The 22834-nt window shown below is 29.4% G+C and overlaps 2 protein-coding genes across 2 annotated transcripts; both read right to left on the reverse strand.

Moving 5' to 3' along the window:
* Positions 1-1085: 1085 nt before the first annotated feature.
* Positions 1086-6834, reverse strand: LOC145834451 (dynein axonemal assembly factor 10-like). The gene is made up of 7 exons (XM_082941888.1): positions 6739-6834; positions 5676-6249; positions 3548-3625; positions 3159-3285; positions 2148-2283; positions 1621-1777; positions 1086-1255 (listed from the first exon to the last, which is right to left on the reverse strand). Exons 1-7 carry the CDS (start codon positions 6832-6834, stop codon positions 1086-1088), a joined length of 1338 nt encoding a protein of 445 aa, XP_082798014.1.
* Positions 6831-8621, reverse strand: LOC145834461 (uncharacterized). Its single transcript, XM_082941900.1, has 2 exons — positions 8048-8621; positions 6831-7789 (listed from the first exon to the last, which is right to left on the reverse strand). Exons 1-2 carry the CDS (start codon positions 8619-8621, stop codon positions 6831-6833), a joined length of 1533 nt encoding a protein of 510 aa, XP_082798026.1.
* Between the last annotated feature and the right edge of the window lie 14213 nt (positions 8622-22834).

Here is a 22834-nt window from a genome sequence, read left to right on the forward strand (position 1 = left end):
TACTTCAAAATAATCTGCCTCGAAGGGATCCATATTTTTATATATATGATAGCTTTTATGTGTCAAATCGAAATTTTACTACCTAATATGTTGAAATTGTTAAAATTTCCATATTTTTTTAAGTTTTTTTGCCTAAATTGTCAAGTTCCAGATTTTTTCACGTTTTCTAAGTAAATTGGCAACCCTGTATAGTTTTATTTCTTAGTCTAACTTAGTAACTTTTCAAAAAAAAAAGAAATGAAAGAAATATTATGAACTGATAATTAATAATATATAACATAGACATATATATAACATTTACAAACCATTTATGATCCCAAATAACATATATGTCAGGTTATAAAATGGTGAGAGGAATTCCGATCGTCTATGATCTATGTAATTGTTAAATAAGAAAATATATGAATGAAAATATGTAATTTACTTTAAAGTAGGAGTCATAAGTACTTGATTGTTTTCTCTGTACTTCAAATAAAAAATATAAACTTTTTTTGTTTAAGTTTTACCTCAGGGTCAAATATCTAATAGCAAGCTAAAATTAGTAAAATAGCAAGATAAAAAGTAAAAATTTTTTATGACAGCCCAAAATTTTAAAATTGCCCCCTTTTCGCCCCCTTACTAGTTATCGCCCACCCTTTCGCCCCCTTACTAATTATCGCCCCCCGACTTACTAAAATCGCCCCCAGGGGGGCGATATCGCCCACTTTGGGAAACCCTGCTTTACACTCTGACAAAATTAAAACTATTTTTTAAATACTTAAAATAAAACTAAACAAAATGTAATCATTACAGTGAGCAGATAACCTTTAACAAACATAATAAATCAAAAAAAAATAAATATAAAAATTACTAAGCTTATACTCCAAAAATTTTGAAGTCTAACAATTTCAGTGACAATTGATACAATTTGTTTGATGAAAAATTTAAAACTACATAAAATGACCAAAATTGTATATATATATATATAACATTTCTATAAAATAAACTTTTTGTCATAGTTTAAAGTAATTGAAACTGAAAATAAAAAACATTTTTATAGCTTATCAAGTTAATATAACAAAATAATGCAAAATAAAATCTCCACGTTACAACCTGTCCAGCTTGGTAACAATCAGCACTCTTACGCACTGGTCGAAACTCACTGAAGCGGCAAGTCCCAGTTTGTCGCGGTTCCATTCGAGTGCATTCACGGGTTGCGTTGAAACAGTGCAGTTTTGAAGGTAATCGATTGTGCCCGCTACCTTAAATGTTTCGCCTGTAATAAAGTATTGTTAAACACATAGTATTTGTTAGTATTATATTTATTATTATAAGTGCAGTTTTAAAGGTTTTCGATTGTGCCTTCTACACCGAATGTTTCGCTTTTTTTATGATTAAAATAGCATTTTGTATTATTGTACATACAAAATCATTTTAAAAAGTTTAGAAGTTACAGAAAATATTACAAACAACATACTAGTTTTACGTGGTGTTCTCAACACTTAAACAACTAATAATAATAAACCGTTATATAATAATAATTATAATTTAGAAGTTTCACTTTTGCTTGATAATTGTAGTTAAACAAACAATAGTAAAAATAGTATATTAAATAATTCAGAACAAAAAAATATAGCTTACCATTTTCAGTCTTAGTCCTTTTAGCAGGATACTTGTATTTCCACAGACACAAACTTTCACTACCTCCTGTTGTCATGAAAACGTCTCTGTTCTGTGGCAAGTGTCTCGCCAGCCACACTGTTGATTTGTGAGCTTTCTCTACAACTGAAGCAAATCCCTGTTTGTTTATTTTATTTTATTATCAAATATCAATGCAAGTCCCTGAAGTCGTATAAAGGTGTATTAGATAGACTCAAAATGGTAAATGCTTAAAAAACATTTATGTTATTAATAAAACTTTAAATGTTTTCCCTGTTTAAGTTATGCTTGCTGGAGTAGCCATAACTTGCTAAAACACGTATTATCAAATTAAACTACAACCCTGTTATTCCAGAAAAATTAGACTTTATCAATATAATAAACTTTATATCGGAAGAGTTTTTTTTTTAAGTTTCAAAGTATTTAAATTTTTAAATTTGTAGACCAAGTACACATATTTTACTTACAACTCAAATAGAATAAACATTGTCAATATTTATTATTCTCACCTGTTTTGGATGCTTAGTTCTCGTATCAAACACGTGGAATTTACCCTCCAAAGTAGAACAAACCAACTTGTTCACTTTTATGTCCTTCCTATCAAATTGAACAGAGCACACTCCATTCTTGAGATTTGTCTCCCACCTGGGTGTAATAAATTATTATTAAGTTACTTACAATAACTTCACTAAACACTTCTTATTTTATTATAAATATGGTGTTTGGTATAAAGTTCAACCTGTTTTTGCTTGAATTAATAGTCAGTTACAAACAAATTTTTTATAATACAAAAAGGCTTTTATTTGTAACTTGGACTGTTAAAAATTAAACCATATATTTTGATCACTTTGAGGTGTTTAAAGAAAAAAGAAAAAAATCACAAACCCACAGATCATAAGAGTATAGACAAGATTTTTTAAGAAGTAAACTAAAATTGCAATAACGATTAAAATGTTACAGATTTACCACTCTTTGAAGCACAAAAGCTAGATTCATTAATCAAAATTAGCCTGAGTTACATCAAGCTAGCTGAGTTCGTGGAAGTCTTTGAGAGAAAAAAGTTGCAAATCAATTTTAAATACAAAAAACACTAGAGTAATCTGAAAAGAACTACCAAAAACACATTTTTCAAGAAAAAACAGCCAACGATCCAGGAAAAAAATCAAAACCGAGTTTTGGAAGAAAATCTTAAGCAGCCTGTGTATGTAGCAACCGTGATGTAAGCACGTTTAAGAAATAATTTTATACCTCAACGCCTCAGGCATCAATGGGGAATATTATAACATCACCAAAAGTTTTAAATAAGTGAATACTTCATTAATACAAAAACAACAATTTACTAACAAATATCTATCTGTTTATAAACTATTTGGATTTAATAATTAAGCTTATTTTTATTAATACTTAGTTAAACTCAACAACAACAATAACTTAGTTTTGTTTAAAGCTTAAAACTAAATTACTTAAAAAAGCTTGATTTTTATAGTACTTCATTTTTAAACATACAGTCACTCCCTTACCTCAGTGCAATTGATCTCAAATCGAATATTTTGACATCTCCATTATCGTACCCGGCAGCAACACACCTCTCCTCACTTGTATACGGATCACCGAAACATACTGACCAGCAATCTCTAGTGCTAGTGCCTAATCATTATTAACAACTATTTACAAAAATCTATTGTACCTAATTATTTTATCATTATTATAAACATATTTATATATTACTATCATAACCTCTTGCATATTTTTATTTTATATTTTTTTATTTAATGCAATGAATAGCTCTTTGAGCAAAACTAAGTTTGCTAAACAAACTTTTGAAAAATAGAATTAACATATTATTTACTGTAAACAATTAATTACAGCAGTAAAAAATATTAGTTAAATATTTACAACAATATAATACATTCTTCAGGGGCCATCGTGCAAACAGGTTCTCCTTTCTGGCGAACATCCCAAACTTTGACTGTTCCATCCCTAGAACCTGTAGTGAATAATAAAAAAAAAAAAATAGTTTAATAAACTTGTTCATAGTATTTTCGACGTAGAGATGAAGCTGCTGGAGAACAGCATCAGGAGGGAGATGATGGCGAACGAGATGAAGAACAGTCTCAGAATGGAAAGAGCGCAGAGCAGGCTGATGCAGAAAGTGCTAACCAAGAGGCTGAAGAGCCAGTACTTAAATAAATGAAGAGCTGAAGTAATAAAATCATCATATAAAATATGTGTTTTTGTTTATAATACTATACGTTTATTGCAACTTATTTTAATTAAAAGCAATGCAAAATTATATATTTAATTAATCTTTTGACACTTACAAGCTGAATAACTTTCATAAAAAATTTTCAAACAAATGCGTTTTAGTTCTTGGGAGCTCTACCTAAAAATGGTTTTGTTTGATACGTTTTAAAATTTATAACTTAAAGCTCTTTACTACGTTTTAAGAATTTTAGGCTAGTAAAAAACTGATAAAAGCACGTAAGTTCTTAGAATAGCATTCCTTACGCATGATAGTAAAGTAATTTATATAAAAGTTTAATAAACTATAGAATTCATTCAAAGTAGGCAAAAAAAATATTAGTTAGCTTTAATATTACCTCTTTATAATAAAAATTAACGACATAATAATCAAAGTATATAACTTTAAAGCGTTTATTTACAATTGTTACTATGTTGATTGTTGTAGTTTAAAATCCTTACATAAACGTTTTTCAAAGTTAAAGTAACTTTTATCTTTTATTGCTCGTACGTTTACACGTATTATTTTTATAACAAAAGTAAAAAGTAGACCTGAAAATTAATAGCAAAATTTTCGTTGAAACAACAACTTAACAGCAACCAAAGCTTACCAAGTTTTTTGATGAACTATTTTTATCTTGAATTTAGAACGGGAAAAAACTAAACTTTATGTTTCATCAATATAAAAACAAACAACTTTTTCTAAAAAATACACTGTAAAAAAAATAATTTTATTCGTTATACAACAAAAATTGCTTAGCAAATACTTATAATAATTTAGTTAGAATTTTACTAGAGACCATTTTATTAGTTAACTTAAACTATAGATTGGAAAAAAAGTTTTGCCTAACTTATATTGAGCTCACAAGTTAACACTTATTTGGGATAATACATAAATTCATGGAACGGGTAAAATATGTAACGTAGAAACTTTTGCATGATAAGTAAATTTTGCACAGAGGGTCAGTGTCAAACAAAATATTTAAAAAAAAATTAGTAACAAGACAAAACTTTTTTTAAAGTTACTGACCAAGGGTTAACGTTACGGGTAGCAGTGATAAAAAAAAGATTAAAAAATAATTAGTATAAGTAAGAAATGATAAATAAATAAAAAAAGTATAAAAGGTAATACCAATAAACGAAAAGGTTTATAAGCTACAGTGATAGGAAAAAAAAAACTAAATATATAAAACATTATGAAAAAATAGTTACTTATAAAGGGTAAGGTTAGGGGTAACAGTAATAGTAAAACATCAAAAAGAAGAAATAATAGACTCATAAAATAATAAAATTAGATAGAAATTGAATAGAAAATGTTTAGGCCGGTGTAAAATGTCAATCCGTGCAATTGTGTCTTTTTCTGTATACTTGTCACCTACCCATATTTAAAAATTAAAAAATAATAATTTTCTTTATACAATAAAACGGTAGAGTTGTTTCAGTTAAAACTATTACTTAGGTAAAACATAGAATATATTTTCAATTACTGAATTTAGAAAAAAATAAAACTTTAACCTTAAAAAAAGGTATTAAAATATCAATACTTTATAATAATAATAATAAGGCCCGCTATCAGCCGAGATCGGCTATGCGTGTTGTGCACAGAAAAAAAAAATTACATGTTTAAAAAAAAAAAAAAAACATACACAGTGATGCAATAAACAAAACACAAACACACAAAAAAAACAATTAAATTCATTCTGCTTCTTATTTCTTCATCTTCTTCTTCGTTTTTCTAAAATATTCCTTTTCTCTTTCTTGCAGTCTTTTGTGTATAGTTGATCTCCATTTGGCACGGTCATTTGCAAGCAACTCCCAATCATCAGTTCCAATGTTCAAGCATTTTAGGTCGCGCTTGCATACATCCTTAAAACGTAATTTTTGACGTCCTCGGTTTCGTTTGCCAACGACCAACTCGCCATACAATAGAAACTTTGGGATCCGCTCAGTATTCATTCTCAGGATATGACCGAGCCAGCGAAGCCTGCGCTGACTGAGGGTAAAGTACATAGTGGTAAGACCAGTACGTCTCAATACTTTCTCATTGGTGATCTTTTGCTGCCATGTAATTCCAAGGATGCGACGAAGGCATCGTAGGTGGAAGGTATTGATTTTCTTCTCCTGTACGCTAGGTAACGTCCATGTCTCGCTACCGTAAAGCAGAGTACTGCAGACACAGGAACGGTAAACGTTAGCCTTTGTTCGAATGCTTAGCTTTTGGTTATCCCAAACTCTTGCAGTTAAGCGAGCGAAAGTGCCTGATGCTTTGCCAATGCGACTATTTATTTCTTTGTCCAATGATGCGTTTGACGCAACATTTGAGCCACGGTATACAAAGTTATCTACATTCTCGATATCCTTACAATTGATCTTGATTGATGGTAAAATATTTGTTCCTTGACTTAGAATTTTAGTCTTCTTAAGGCTTATAGTAAGGCCGAAATCCGAGCATGCCGAAGAAAACTGATTCAGCAGTGTCTGCAGGTCTTAGGCAGAGTGAGCCACGAGTGCAGCATCGTCAGAAAATAAAAAATCACGTACGGTGACTTTCTTCAGATTTCGCTTAGCTCTTAGATTTGAAGGGTTGAAAAGGTGTCCGTCAGTTCTTGTATGAAGCTTGATTCCAGTTGTTAATGAATTAAAAGCATGCTTTTATAGCATCGAAAAGAAGATTCCAAACAAAGTTGGAGCAAGTACGCAGCCTTGCTTTACCCCACTTTTGATTTCAAATGAATCAGATACACTACCATCATATTGAATGGTTGCCCTTGTGTTTGTATGAAAAAACTTCACAATATTAAATAATTTTGGAGGACATCCATTTTTCAGCAGTATAAAATATAGTCCTTCTCTACTTACCAAGTCAAAAGCTTTAGTGAGGTCAATGAAAGCGATATACAAAGGCATGTTCTGCTCATTACATTTCTCTTGTAACTGACGTACAGAAAAAATCATGTCGGTGGTAGATCTTTTAGACCTAAATCCACATTGAGACTCAGGATAACTCTTTCAGCCAGCTTCTGAATACGAGGAAGAACCACTCTTGCATAAACTTTAACAGCAATCGCAAGAAGAGAAATTCCACTGTAACTATTGCAGTCCGATCTGGAACCCTTGTTTTTATATAAGACTATGATCTTAGCATCACGCATGTCTTGTGGCACTATACCTTCTCTCCAACATTTGGCTAAAGTATTATGTAAATGAGGTAACAAGCATGACTTACATTTGCGGACCAAGTCCGCTGGTATGCCGTCGCTACCTGGAGCTTTCCACGGAGCCATCATATCAATGGCTTTACTAAGTTCTTCAGTAGTTGGTACGCTATCCAGGTCATCCATCATTGGTAGACTATCCATTCTGTTAAGGGCATCATTAGTAACAATATTCTGTGTAGAATACAGAAGGGAAAAGTGTTGAACCCATCTACTCAACTGTTTACTCCTACTGTGTAAGATTTCACCAGTCTCAGATAACAAAGGTGATATTGACCTCTTTGTTGGTCCAACTGCTTTTCTTATTCCTTCGTAGACTGATTTGGTATCTCCTCTACCAGGAACAGCCTCAATACGGGCACTAGCCTTTAACCAAAACTCAGTAACACATTTTCTAGCTGCCCTCCGAAAAATTTTTCTGGCTTCACGAAGTCTATTAAGACACGTGTTACTTGGGTCACGTTGATAATCAACATGAGCCTGTCGCTTTTTCTTTAAAAGAGGAGATAAAATATTGATATTTTCTTCGAACCAGTCTTTTTTGGCATGTTTGTTCTTTCCAAAAGTTTCAAAGCCATTCTGATATATACTTTTTTCGATCCTAGACCAAGACTCAGAAGCAGATGTGTCCGACGAAGAGACAAATGGCATCAGAGTTGAGAACTTTTTGATATTTTCCTTGTCCCGCATTGCACCTACATTTAGTCGAACTTTACGAGCTAAATTGTTTAAATTGTGCATGAACTTTTTTGAGATGTGCATTTTACAGCAGACCAAAGAATGATCGCTGTTGCAGTCTGCGCTTTGATATGATCTAGTTAACAGAACATCGTTAATACGATGGCGTCTCACTAAGATAAGGTCTAATTGGTGCCAGTTTTTAGAACGGGGATGTCTCTAAGATACTTTATGCTGACATTTAGTTTTAAAAAATGAATTGGTAACACGTTTACCATTAGAATTCATTCTTCCAAAACCAAAATTTCCTAGACAAGGAGCCCAGGAGTCGTGATCAGATCCAACTCTTGCATTAAAATCACCAAGAATAACAAGTTGGTCGTTTTTTGGCAATTTATTCACTACGAGATTTATTTTTTCATAAAAAGTATCTTTAATTTGCTCGTCAGTGTATAGCGTATGCGCATATACACTAATAAGGGTCGCTGTTCCTTTTTTGGTGTGTAAACGTAGAGTAGCAATACGTTCGTTTCCGTCACCGACTTCTACATGTTGTAAGAGTGTATTCTTGACAGCAAAACCAACACCATATTCTTTACGTTCTTCAACAGACTTACCAAACCAGAAGAAAGTAAATTTTTTTTCTTTAATTGAGCCTTGACCAGCAAGGCGCGTTTCTTGAAGAGCTGCAATATCAACTTTAAGACGAAGAAGTTCGTTATTTATAATAGCAGTTTTTCTTGCATCATTTATTTTTTCGGGGTCCATACCAGTAGTCATGGTAAGAACGTTCCAGCTTCCCAGTTTAAGAGTGGGTCTCTTTTTACGTTTATGTTTGTCAGGTGACATAGTTTCAGTTTACTTTTCACTTAAAGCTATCCCCATTAACCCAATGAGGAAGGTAAACTGTGGCGGAACAACACCTTATTGGCTGAGGGCTGCTCAGCTTAAGGCAGGCGGTGGTTGTTCAGTGGAACTAAAAAATTCCTCCTACCGACGAATACGACCCCTGGCGCCCATCCTTACGCCAAACAGGATTAGGCTTATCACCGGTAACTGCCGTATTCCGTGTTGTGTCTTTGCGAAAAACCTGCGAAGCTGGAGTAAACCTCTCCAGGCACAAAGCCAGGGCATAACAATGAGATTCCAGCTGTTGCCCATGCAGCAGGATCTCACTCTCCACAGTGAGAAGAGCTCAGCGAAACAGCAAAGCTGATACAGCCAAGATTCATCATTGTCGCAGGAGCTGCCGGAATAACATTGAATACAAAGTCAGACCGCCTACGTGGCTCCGACTACGGCTTTTTGATCAGAGTTTTGCATCTCCTAGAGGAGTAGAACTACAGTTCTTCGGAGTTTCCTCTACCCCCGTGTTTAAGACTTTACCATGTCTGATTTTTCCTCAGGGTTTACTCCCGAAGCCTTTGCTTAGCCAAAAACAACCACAAGGCAGTGGTGGTCGGCAAAGGCTTTACAGAGCTGATGCTAAAACAGCTCCAACCCCAAGGGGTGATCATGAAAGTTCTTCAGGGGTCTTCTGTGTCATCTTTGTGATCTTCCGTGTCATCTTTGTGATCATCTGTGTCATCTTATTCTTTCTTTCTAATTCAATATTTGAATTTTTCTTATTCAATATATTTGAAAGAACTTTCTTTCTATTATCGAGAATCTCTCTCATCTATTTGTAGACTATGAATTCAGCAAGTTGGCTGGACTGTTTTGACATTGATCACAAATAGAATTACTTAGTCACTTATTACTTTCTTATTCAATATATTTGAATCAATGTTTGAACTAATAACTTATTCAATATATTTGAATCACTCGGGATCTCCGGTTTACCATACTACTTTATATATACTTTACCATAATACTTTATAGCCTTTCACTAATATAAACATAATTTCTTTAGAGAATTGAACAAGGGAATTTTTTTAATGAATGTATATACTTTATGTATTTTAAACATTAAACTAAAACTAATTTACAAATTTAACTTTGAAACAGACTTTACTGAAGCTAGTTTAAAAACAATTGGATATTTTATAACTTTATAAAATGTTTCATTATATTCTGTTGTTGATGTGTTTAGATTGTTTTACTAAGTAGTGTAAAAAAGAGCAAAAGTATGTACAGGTTTTATACCCACTAAATTTCACTACATACTTTAAACTATATCTGTTTATTTAATTTCTTAGGTGTATTTAACTATTTTAAACTAGTTTTAGTATTTTAGCGTTATTTTCAACACATTCTTTATAAGCAGGGTTTATTTAGATCTAGCGGTTTTAAAGTTTATCCTTTTTTAACTCTAAAGTTTATAGACTGATCACTCTGAGTTTACTATAATTAACATACAACTATTAATATACAACTGCTATATCTACGTCATTTACGAGTTATAAACACTAAGTACACTTAAAAAATGAACTAAATAGAAATAGATTAAAATTTATTTTTTAAACTAAGTGAGGATTATGAATTTATTTGCTTTAGCTCTTTATAATTAATTCACTATGAAATAATTTAAAGATTTTAAACTACACAAACATCAGAGAATAAAAAGAGACTTTTGTAAATCTAAACAATAGTTTTCTTTTAAATAAGCTTTACCAATGTCTTATATTTAAAGTGTAGTTGATGATTTGATTACTTTTTAACATTCATTTAGTATAGCTAGTGCTAGACATATATTAAAAAAATCTCATTGTGTAAAACTCTAAAAAAAGCATCTGATAATTGTAAGCAACTATAAAATATTGGTATTATAACAGTGTTATAACTTATTTTTAAGTATTTAAAATTCTAAAGTTTTTTAAGTCAGTAGTTCAGTATAAATGCTTGTTTTTAGTTAGGTGACAGTTTAACTTATACAGTTCAAGTGCTTTATTGTAATACAAAAATAGCTACTTCTTTACTTAAGTATAAACCTTGTTTTATTAATAAAATTTTCATGTCGTTCATCTAAAATAGTATTTACAAGTTATTAAGAATTTTATAAAACTAAAGTAATAACCAAGTATAAAAAAATTATTAAGCAATGTAAAATTTTTAAAATTATTTGTAATTTTTTTGATTAAGTCAGTCTATGACATGTTTCACACCCAAAAAAAGTTCAATTCATTCTTTCATTTATCTAACCATGCATACTTCTTAAAATTATGAAAATAAATAGGAAAGGCAAGAAAATGTTGTTTCTATCTCAAAATTTAATGTAAAAGATTCTTAAGTAATTCCCACTAAGTCATGTTAGTGATAACTATTAAACAATTTTTTAATGATATCCATACCCCTTACAACTATTCAGTAAGGAGAAATTGGAAACTATTGATACTAAGAAAAGCAAAACAGAAAATTTATTAAACTTTAAAGTTTTTTTACTTTTATAGAATGGCAAGTATAAAATACATTATATATATATTTTTTCAATATTTCTTTTAAATAAAGACGAAAATACGTGTCACTTAAATTTTCTGATTTTGTAACTTTTTTTGAGTTGTTTAAAACTTCTTTTGTATAATTAAAATAACAGTCATAGCCTTTAAAATATTAATTTAAACTTATTAAAAATATCTCTATCACAAAAACTTAAACTTTATACAATTTTTCAAGTGGGCCTTGTAGAAAGTGATAAAGTTTGAATAATCACTTTATTTTCTATAAATATACATATCTATATTTCTCTAATTATAATAAAACAATAGTTTATACACCTGTTTCATACATGAAATGTATAATTTCATGTACTCCTCAGTAAGCTACAGTTTATAACAATAGTACACAGAAGTTTAGACTTTGAAAACTTTATAGTAGTTTTGACGTAGTAATGATAGAGTTTATTGTACAGTTAGCTGAGTTTGGAATAATACGCTGTAGTTGTTAATTTATGCATTATGGAAAGTTTAGAAAGGTTATTTTAAAAAGTTTTTTAAGCTATTAGATAAAAGTTTTAAACTGATAGAAATAATATTTTAAAATACTCGTGTTTGCGGCTTAAATTCATTTTGTTTTAATATTTAGTTGGTTTTAATTTTGGTAAAAAAATATTTTTGATAATGGATACATATGTTTTGTCTTTCGCTTTTCTTGTTTAATGTTACGTTCTTATCTGATATATCAATTTCTATTTTTTCTAAGTTACAAAGTTTGCAGCTGATATTTACCATTTAATTTTGTAGTATGTATAGTTATCTTTAAAATTTCATATGTAGATCGCTAGTTCTGTTGTGTGTCTTTTGTTAATATTATTGAATGATGGTTTGTGGTAAAAATTGTTTTTTTTTTTGTTTTGTGTTACACTTGTTCAAAAATGAGCCTACGTACAAATTTGTAACTTATGCAAAATCGACCCTTGGTGCAAATTTGTCTTCGTGCAAAAGTATCTTCGTGCAATTTAGATTTCTCGTGCAATTTTGTCTTCGCGCAATTTATACCCCTCGTGTAATTTTGTCTTTGCGAAATTTTGACCATTTCCCGGTAAATATGTTCTGGTTGCTTAATTTAAACTTTGAAAACATTTTTTGCAGAGTTTTTAATCACAAAATGGAAGTAAATAACACTTCTACTAGTGAATCTTATTCTGTACCAATGGAAAATGAATCAGTAAACACTGTCCCAGGGGTGGCTTTAGTTAAAAAAAAATGTTTTGTTTTTGAAGTTCTATCCTAGTAAACTAGTCCAATAAAAACTTTACTTTAAGTTGTTGAAAAAAGGAATCTATTAATTTAATAGTTGAAAATAATTTAAGTAGTATAATGAAGCATAAGTTTAGCAAGGTAAAATATGCAAGGTTATACCAACATTATTTTTTTTTCTACTAAAACTTTTACCCCTATGGCTTACCTTCAGTTAGAAAATCTTGTTTCTTTTTCCTTTTACATGAACTTATTTTTTAATTATTTTTTTTTGTGTTTAACTTGTTCAAAAATTACCCTACGTACAAAATTGTAACTTATGCAAAATCGACCCTTGATGCAAGTTTGTCTTCGTGCAATTTTGTGACCTCGTGCAATTTTGTCTTCGTTTAATTTAGACTTCTCGTGAAATTTTGTCTTCGCGAAATTTTGACCATTTCCCGGTAAATATGTTCTGGTTGTTTAGTTTAAACTTTGAAAATATTTTTTCCAGAGTTTTTTATCACAAAATGGAAGTAAATAACACTTTTACTAGTGAATCTCATTCTGTACCAATGGAAAATGAATCAGTAAACAGTGTCCCATAGGTGGGTTTAGTTTTAAAAAATTTGTTCTATTTTTGAAGTTCTATCCTAGTAAACTAGTGCAATAAAAACTTTACTTTAAGTTGTTGGAAAAAGAATCTATTAATTTTATAGTTGAAAATAATTTAAATAGTATAATCAAGCATAAGTTTGGCAAGGTAGAATACGCAAGGGAATAACAATATTTAATTTTTTTTTACTTAACTTTGTAAAGGAAAAAAATTTACAACATATAAATTAATAAAACAATGTTCGGGTTATTTTAATTAATAATAGTTACCACAAATAAAGTCATCATACTATTTGATACAGTATATTATTTATAACTCTATTATTAATTAGAGACGGAAAGTAAATAAATTTGTAGTAATGTATTTTTTAAAATTTGTTTTCAATTTTTTTTTAAATGTTTTAGGATACAAAAGAGGATTATGGGTAACTGGTTATATCTAAAACTTAGGAGTTTTATATATCTACTGCTGTATTTCTTAAATTATTTTCGTTATATCATTGTTGAAAAAAATCTCAAATATAAGTTGAGGTATACTTTATTATATTTAGTAAAAGCCTTAAAGATATTACAAAATTGTAATTAATTTCATATAGTAACCACCATTAAAACTAATAAGTATGGTTACAGAGCGGAACGGACATTCCAACTGAAGAAGTTCTGTCTTCCAGTTCAAATGCTCCAGTTGCCCAGGTACATGCAAGAGCAACAGTATGTGTATTTATAAATATTTATCAGTTAACATTTTTGTAAAATTATCAATATGAAATACATCCCTTTAAACCTTGAAGTTCAAAGTTTAAGGTTTGTTAAACTCAAATTTTAAACGCCATAATTTTACAAACATTTGCTCTTATATAAAAAACATCCTTTTAGTATATAATTAACCTTATATTTTTATATTACCTTGCAGGGTGAAACTGACCGACCAGCCGAAGAAGTTCTTTTTGCAAGTTCAATTGCTGAAGTTACACGGGCGCCCGCAACTGTGAGGCGATATAATGCAAGGGTAAGATTTTTTTCAAATATTTTGTAGATAATTTATTTTATTGGTAAAACATTTCTGTTTATTAGTTTGTTTTTAAATTTTATGATCTTTTTTACCGGAACATAGTGTGCTGAATCAACTTTAAAATAAATTTTATTTTATATTTTAATGAAAAAGCCTCTTTTTTTTCCAATCGTCAATTTAATATTCTTTTAACTCTTTGTTAAAATACCCAACGTGTACAACATAATTTTAACTAAAAAGATAAACAAATCATTTGGACATTGGACGTAGAAAAATTTTGTTAAGATTTCGAAACCCAAAATAAACTATTTTATGGCGTTTCCTTAGTTTTAAAAATTATGTATTTATATAACAAAAATTAATTACATTAAATGCATAATATCCTGTAAAAATTGCAACTTTAAAAAGCTTATTTTACTAAACTCATGTTTTTTTATCATAATTATAAATGGTTTGGTATATAAACTACCTCAATTAAGTCTTGTTTTTCTAACAAAACTCTTACTTTTAAGGCGGCTCTTAAAAATTTAACTACATTTTACACAACTTCACAATCAGTCAGTTTTTGTCACCACCTGACATAGACGCATACAATACTCAATTTGCAATCAGTTCACTTGATTTTTTAAACTGTCATTTATTTCAACCAACAAGTTTGATTTCTAACTAAACTCCTACTTTTAAAGCAAATTTTTACAGATTAGTAGTAACTCAAGTTTATGTTGTTTCATTATAATAAATAAACCATCAGCGACCTAGACCGCCACACATCATAAACGCATACCATCGCGAAGGCGTTCCATTTCACCGCATTCCACAAAACTTCTTCACTTGGGAAGGGGACGGTGATTCAGACGGTGAAATGCACGAGTTTATGGCGAACGAACTTGGTCTTGCAGACAAAAGTGGAGGTCTTTCAGCGGAGAGGATCGATAGATTTCATCACTTCAACGCGGGCGCTGATTTAGCAGGTGAGCAAGTAAAAAAAAAACTGTGAATAAAAGTTTTTAAACAGAGTTAAACACTGTTCCCGTAAAGAATGTTTAGTTTACATTTTGAATATTTTGGTAGCAGATAATTAGGTTTTAATTCTCTTTAATTCCTCTGATATTATAAGGTGATTCTAATTTATCAGGAGAACAACATTTTTTTATGTGCTTTGGTGATTAGTTTTAATTAACATGTCTTCTTGCTTTCTTAGTTTTAATTAGCATGTTTTCTAGTAATGCTAAAAAACAATTTTCATCAGGTAAACGTTGTCAAATCTGCATGGACGATCTTACAATCGAATCAAGGATGGTCCGTCTTGATTGCCACGAAAAACACGTGATGTGCAAGACGTGCGTGGACAATTGGTTCGGCAACCATAAGACTTGTCCGATGTGCAGGAAAGCTTTTCAATAACATTTGTGGTCCAAGTAGAATGATTAGCACTGCTGAAAAATGAAACGTTTTTCTAAGCTTGTTGCATAGTTTTGTTATTTACGTGCTTGTAACTATATAGTCTAATTTTTGTTTGGTGTTATAAATTTAGTTCAGTTGAATTTTTTCCTCCTCTGTTTGACTGGATTTTTTAGTATAAATTGTGAACTGACAAATAGTTTGAGAAAAATTTGCCAGACACGTCCATATTGCTGGATATTGTTTTATTAGATTTGCTGTTGGTTTAGAGTTTTTGATAGTTTTGCGTTTATTAGATAATAAAACATTTATATAGTTTTCTTAGACTGTTTTCTTTTTTATCTAATTATGTTTATATAGTCCACATTTTCTTTAATTTTATTAATTTATTTAGGTTAAGTATTTAAACACTTGTATTATTCATGCACGGATCGTTACTATTTTGCAAGAAAGAACTTTAACATAGAGCTGCTGGTACATTTTGAGTAATTGCTTAACTAATTTTATAACTTCGGTTTAATTTGAATCAGCATATTTGATAACAAATCATTTCGATAAGTTTTTAAATACTATTAAAGTTTAAACGGTCCATGGTTTATCTAGACCAGGGTTTCCCAAATTCATTTTCTAAGTCGCCCCCTTTTCAGAAATTCGGAAAATAATCGCCCCTTACGATTTTACAAAGTAGTTTTTCTCTTGAGTAGAAACTTTTGAGCCGAAAAAGTTGTGTTCGAAATGTAATTTAGTCTGGTACTTCTTATGCATGCACTTTTGAGCTTTGTTCAAAGTAGTTTACAGGGCTTGAGAAAATAAATTACATTAAGCTCAGTTAAGTGTATTATAATATTTCATTATTAAAATGCCTTGTGTAACCTGTAAATAATACTGTTTAGATATGAACTGTTTTGAAACTAATGAAACTTTTAGGGTAGTGGTGTACAACTTTTGTAGTTACTAATTCATATTTACTAAAAAATCTTTTCTAGTTTCAACTCGTTTAAAAAATGTAATTGCGGGCTGCATAACTTAAAAAAATAACATATAAGAAAATTGAAAAACTCGAGCGAAATTGTAATAAAATGATTTAGTATTTTTGTGATTTAGGAAATACTATTGTGAACTGAAAACCAAATTGAAAGTGTATTTCAAAATATTTAGTATCAAAAAAATAAATTTTGTTTCTTTTGCACAAGTAGCTTCCAAGTTATGTCGATATTTGACTGGATCTTAACCGTACGTTAACCATCTAAATTCTTAATTTAAACCTGACATTATAATAATCTCTCAAATAACGAATTTCGGACATTTAGAAGTTAATACTAAGTAACTTGTTTAAACCGCACAAAGTACTAAAATTAATATTATAAATAGGCATATTCTAAAATTACTATACCAGAGATTAAGAAACTATAAAAAAATGAACTGTTTATTTTACACATAATAAAATTAATAATAAAACATAATTTCTGATCTAGTTTAAGGAAGTTTGACCGACTGTTATATGTCTTCTTCTAGTACAACAAAATAATTTTATCAGGTGAACGCTGTCAAATCTGCATGGACGATCTTACAGTCGGATCAAGGATGGTCCGTCTGGATTGCCACGAAAATCACGTGATGTGCGAGACGTGCGTAGACAATTGGTTCGGCAACCACAACACTTGTCCGATGTGCAGGAAAGTTTTTCAGTAACATTTGTGGTACAAGTAGAGTGATTAGCACCGCTGAAAAATAAAACGTTTTTCTAAGCTTGTTGCGTAGTTTTGTTATTTGCGTACTTGTGACTACATGGTCTATATTTTGTTTGGTGTTTTGAGTTTAGTTAAGTTGTATTGTTTCTTCCTTTATATGACCGGATTGTTTTAGTATAAATTGTGAACTGGTAAAACGTTTGACAAATTATGCCAGAAACGTAATACTGCTGGATATTGTTTGATTAGATTTGCTATTGATTTAGAGTTTTTGGTAGTTTTGCGTTTATTAGATAATAAAACATTTATATAATTTCATAGACTGTTCTTTTTAAATTATAGTTATATAGTCTATTTATTATAAAGATTTTATTAATTTAGTTAACTTGAATACTTAAAGACTTATATAATTCATTCACGGATTGTGCATTATATGGAGAAAAGAATTTAAACAGATCTGTTTCTACAATTATAGTAGTCATTTGATTACTTGATAAATTTGCTTTAATTTGAATAATTATACTCGTAATGAAACATTTTTTTTAATTATTACTAATGTTTAAAATGTCTACGGTTAATGTTTGATGCTATTAATTTAGTTTAGTTAATCTAGTGATATGTTTTACTCTTTAGTAAAATTTGTTAATTAAATTATATTATAATATATATATATTACATATTAATTAGTAAATTATATTGCTGTAAAAGTTAATCGGTATTTTAAAGTGTTAGGTACTATTACCAAAGCTGTAAAAACAAATTATCTTTACTAATTTCTATTATAGACTTTATTTTAAAACATTTACTAACATATCCATTAGAAAATGCTATTACTAAAACATTTTTGTTCAAAACACAAGTGGAAAAACATTATGTTCTGTACCACAATAGAATTCTTTTGTGTAAATACTAATATCAAAGTTTTATTTAGTCTAGTATTACAGTTGATCAAACCTATGTCATTAAATGATTCTATACGTTCTTTGCTTCTTATTTTAGTTAAAATAGTTGCAAAATGAAATATTTAATTTACTTTTGATATTAAGAAGCTGAATAATTTTCCTATAAAATTTCTAAACAAAAGTTTCTTAGTTCTTTGGAGCTCTACCTAAAAGTGATCATATTTGATATATTTTTAAGTTTATAACTCAAAGCTCTTTTCCTACCTTTCAAGAATTTTAGGTTTAGTCTAAACTGATAAAAGCTTATATGTTTTAAGAACATTACATACACATGATAGTAAAATAACTTTATAGAAATTTATAACGAAACTATAGTAATTATGTAAAGTAAGCAAAAAGATAAAAAATATCAGTTACTTTAATCTTTTTTAATTATAAAGATTAACAACTAAATAATTAAAGTATTCAAATTGATAACGTTTGTTTACAGTTATTTCGATTTTGATTATTGTAGTTTAAACTTTTAAACTAACGTTTTTTCAAAGTCAATCCGTTTAAGTTGACTATTTAAACAAAAGTGTCTTTTTCTTTATACTTGTTACCTACCCATATTCAAAAGATAAGAAGTAATAAATTTCTTTTTACAGTAAAGCGCTAGAAATGCTTCAGTTTAAAGTATTACTTAAGGTACACGTAAAGTGTATTTCCAATTACTGAACTTAGAAAATAAAGAACTTTAAGCTTCAAAAAAAGTGTTAGGACACTAATATATTAAAGCCTTTCACTAAAATATTCAAAATTTTTTAGAGGGTTGAACTTAGGGATTTTTTAATGAATGTCTATATTTAGTTAATTTTAAACATTAAAATTAATTTACTTAAAAATTAAATTTTATATCTGACGCTAGCGAAACTAATTTAAAAACAATTAAGTACTTTATTACTTAAAAAAAAATAAATATTTTTTGTTGTCTATATGTTTATATAGTTTAGATTTTTTCATTCTGAATATTAAAAAAGGCTAAAAAAGTACAGGTTTTATACTTACTTAATTTGACTAAAATACTTAAAACTATTTCCGCTTTTTTATTTATTAGGTGGAATAAAATATTTTAAATTTGTTTGATTATTGAATCGTTACTTCGTTTTTACATCGCATTCTTTATGAATGGGGTTTAATAAAATCTAGCGGTTTCAAAAATTCCTATTTTTTGACTCTAAGCTTTCAATACTAAACAATCTGAGTTTATTATAAACTATATAAATTACAAATGCTATATCTACGTCATTTTCGAATTTTGGCAAGTATTTTTTAAGGCACAGTCGTTACCAATGAGGTTCAACTAAAAATAACCGTTTTAACATTTCTTAATTTTGACACGAAATTTTAAAGATTAAATAAAGAACAACTTTGGTTTAATTTAAACAAAACTACATAATTTACAAGAGTCATATTCACGGTATTCAAGAATTGTGCCTTTTGAAATGAGTAAAAAGATTTACTTTAAGAAAAAAATTAAATAGAAATAAAAAAAATCAAGTTGTTAAACTAATTTAGGGTTATAAGTTTATTTACTCAAATCAATACAAAATAATTTTAAGATATTAAACTACACAAACATTAGAGAATTAAAATAAACTTTTTTAAATCTAAAAAATATTTTTATTTTCAAACAAGCTTTACCAATGTCAGTTGTGTATAAAGTTTAGTTTTTAATTTAATTATTTTTTGAAATTAATTTATTGCAATTAGCGCTAGACATCAACTAAAAAAATTCCCTAGTTTAAACCTCTAAAAAATATCATTTTATATTAGTAAGCAACTATAAAATACTGGTATTATAACAGAGTGTTTTTTAGATACTTTAAGTTCTATATAAAGTTGAGGTTAGACAGAGAATGCATATAACTTTTTTTATCAGCTATTTGTTAAAAAGTTTTCATTTATGTTCTTATTCTAGCTTTGAAACTGATTATAAGTTAAAGGAATTTAAATATCATTAAAAGTAATTTGTTTTACTTGTTATTTAGTGGATTAGCAGTTTTTTTTTATGTCTGAGAAACTTAGGTGTTGAGTAGTCTACAAAAAAGCTGTAATTACTGTTGAGAAATATATTTTTAAACCTCAAGTATAATTTCTTTTTACTAAGTTATTCAGGTTAAACAGTGTTTGTTTTATAAAGTATACAAATTTATTTTATTAAGGCTTTTAGAAGGCTTTATAAGTAAACTTTTTTTAACCAAAGTTTACAACAGTTTTAAAGTAAAACGCTTCTTAAAATGTTAAATAGCATTTTTAAATTTATCATTTTTTCATTTAACCAAATTGAAACTTTCGTACAGTATACCTCTGCAGACTTTGTAATTACGAATGGGAGAAAATAGTACTTCTACTGGTGAATCTAGTAATTTTCCAATGCAGGTGAATGCATCAGGCAACACAGCTGCTGAGGTGGGTTAATTTTTTATGTTTTTTAGGCTATGCTATTTTATTAATATTTTATTAAAATGTCCTATTTGAATAACCTTAAGAGTAAAAAAATCCAAAACCTTACTACTGCGACCGACCTACTTATTAACTACGCATATTTTGATCATTAACATAAACAAAAAAAATCTTACAGTTTTCAAAAACAATTGTTGTTCTGACCAAAAAAGCTGAAAGAATACTTCGAAGTTGGCTGAGTGTGCAAAATTTTTCTGATGTGGATGAACTAAACCGGTTGTGTGGGCAATTACGTGAAGCAGTTGAAGAAATGCTACCTCAATACAGGGCAGAATTTAGAGAGAATAGATGTTTATTAGCTATGGTGGTAAGTTGAAGCTCTGTAGCTGTTCAGTCATCATATTTAAAATACAAAATTTATAACAAAACAAAACTGAAAGACTATAAGAACAGCAGTTCTGATTTAAATTTAAATTGTTTTAGCATATTTATGTGAATTTTTTTTTAAGTTTAGGGTATATAAAAGGATTTTTAAGTATTTTTAAGACTTATTATAACCAGGACAGAAAACTATAAATAATTAAATAAAATAACGATTTGAAAAATAAATAATTTACTTTTTAATGGTTTTATTAGCAAAAAAATCATTTGTAAATTTTTATCATAAGTGTGATGGAGTTATTTGATCATCTATTTATAATTTTTTAGCATTTAGTGTAAGCTTATTGCAGGGGTTGGCAATCTTAAATAGACAAGTTAAAAAGTAAAAGCTTTTATTTAAAATTAATAACTGTTTTGAAGTTTAAAATCATTTTATTTTAGTTTTATAACAATGTTAGTACCTAAATGCAAACTAAAGTAGCTTCATACACTAGCGTGCATATTTCACTATTTGGTAAACAAAAAAACTAAAAACTCCAAAACCCATCCCACCTATGTTTCTGATATTTTCATTTAGACATTTCACAATTAAACACATTAAGGGGTGAAAACTCGTTTAAACGACGTCTCATTCATGATAAATTTAATTTCTCTACTTACTCTTACGAATCACAGCGTGCACAAGAAATGAGGCATTGGATCATTATGGTGAGAGAGCTCACACGTGAGCCCGTGAGAAGCGCTTTTCAGACCGACTCTGAAATAAGCGATCTCAACAGCCGAGTTTCAAAGTCACTCAGGTATGTTGTGCGCGAGTTGTCTCGCCAAAGGCGAAAGTTGGAGGTATCGATTGAAGCGGATGTGCAGAGCGGAATGGAAGAAGTTTCGTCTGCGGGTTCGACTTCTCAAGTGAGATTGCAGTTGTAATAGAAAATAATGCAACGATATGTTTGTTTATAAGTAAGTTCTTACATGAAATTTGTATACTTAAGTCAGAAAAGAAATTGACGTGTGAATAAATATAAGGTACAGAGTTGTTAAGGTTCTAACAGTTGTAACTCAGATTGAGCACTAAAGAGTATAAACGTTTAATTTTTTTGACTAGAACTTTACGTTGTAGCAGTTGCAGCAATTCCAGTGATAACAAACCGTTTGTTTACACATTTACTTTGTTTCTAAAGGTAAACATTTTAATTTAACAACTAAATGAAACTAGTTTAAGAAAATATTTAATGTTGTTTAATGACATTTTAAATTTAACTAATGAATGATCATAAAAAAAAGCAAACCCAATGATACGAGTTAACAAAAATAGTTTATTTACAAACATCACAGGACAGCCCGGTTGAAATTATTAATTTTTTATCATCTTCTGAAGAAGACAATGAAGTTGACGATTTTATCAATGATTCCTATGACGTGTTAAGTAGGTCGTTGCAGAGGATCAGAAACGTCAGAAACGAAAGCGAAGACCGTTTTGAAGGCAATCAAGCTGACAATGTTGCCCCACATTCTGAAAACGATCCTTCGTGGGAGAGGATCGAAAGTGATGAAGATTTTCGAGAACACCCCAAAGAACATCTGGATATCTTTTTCAATCGTTTGCGGATGATCGAAAACGTTGAAGATCATTTGGAAGAAAATGGTCGAGTCGGAGGTCGTTTGGTAGAAAATAACCGAGTCGGAGGTCGTTTTGAAGATTTGATTCAAGATTTTGAAGAAGAAGTCCTCCCCTTTACGGACTCTGAAGATGAAGATGAAAATAAAGATGAAGATGATGGTCTTTCAGCGGAGAGGATCGAGAGATTCCATCATTTCGACGCGGGTGCTGATTTAGCAGGTGAGCAATTGAAGATGATCTCTATGATTAATTTTTTTTAAACAAAGTTCTAGCTGTTCCTGAAAGAATGTTTAATTTACATTTTGATTTGTTTGGTAGCTGATAATTAGGTTTTGATCCTCTTTACTTCTTTATATACCATAAAATAACTCTTATTTATCA

Source organism: Thalia democratica, chromosome 1, assembly GCF_965202585.1.
Source record: "Thalia democratica chromosome 1, ktThaDemo2.hap1.1, whole genome shotgun sequence".
Taxonomy (NCBI): domain Eukaryota; kingdom Metazoa; phylum Chordata; class Thaliacea; order Salpida; family Salpidae; genus Thalia; species Thalia democratica.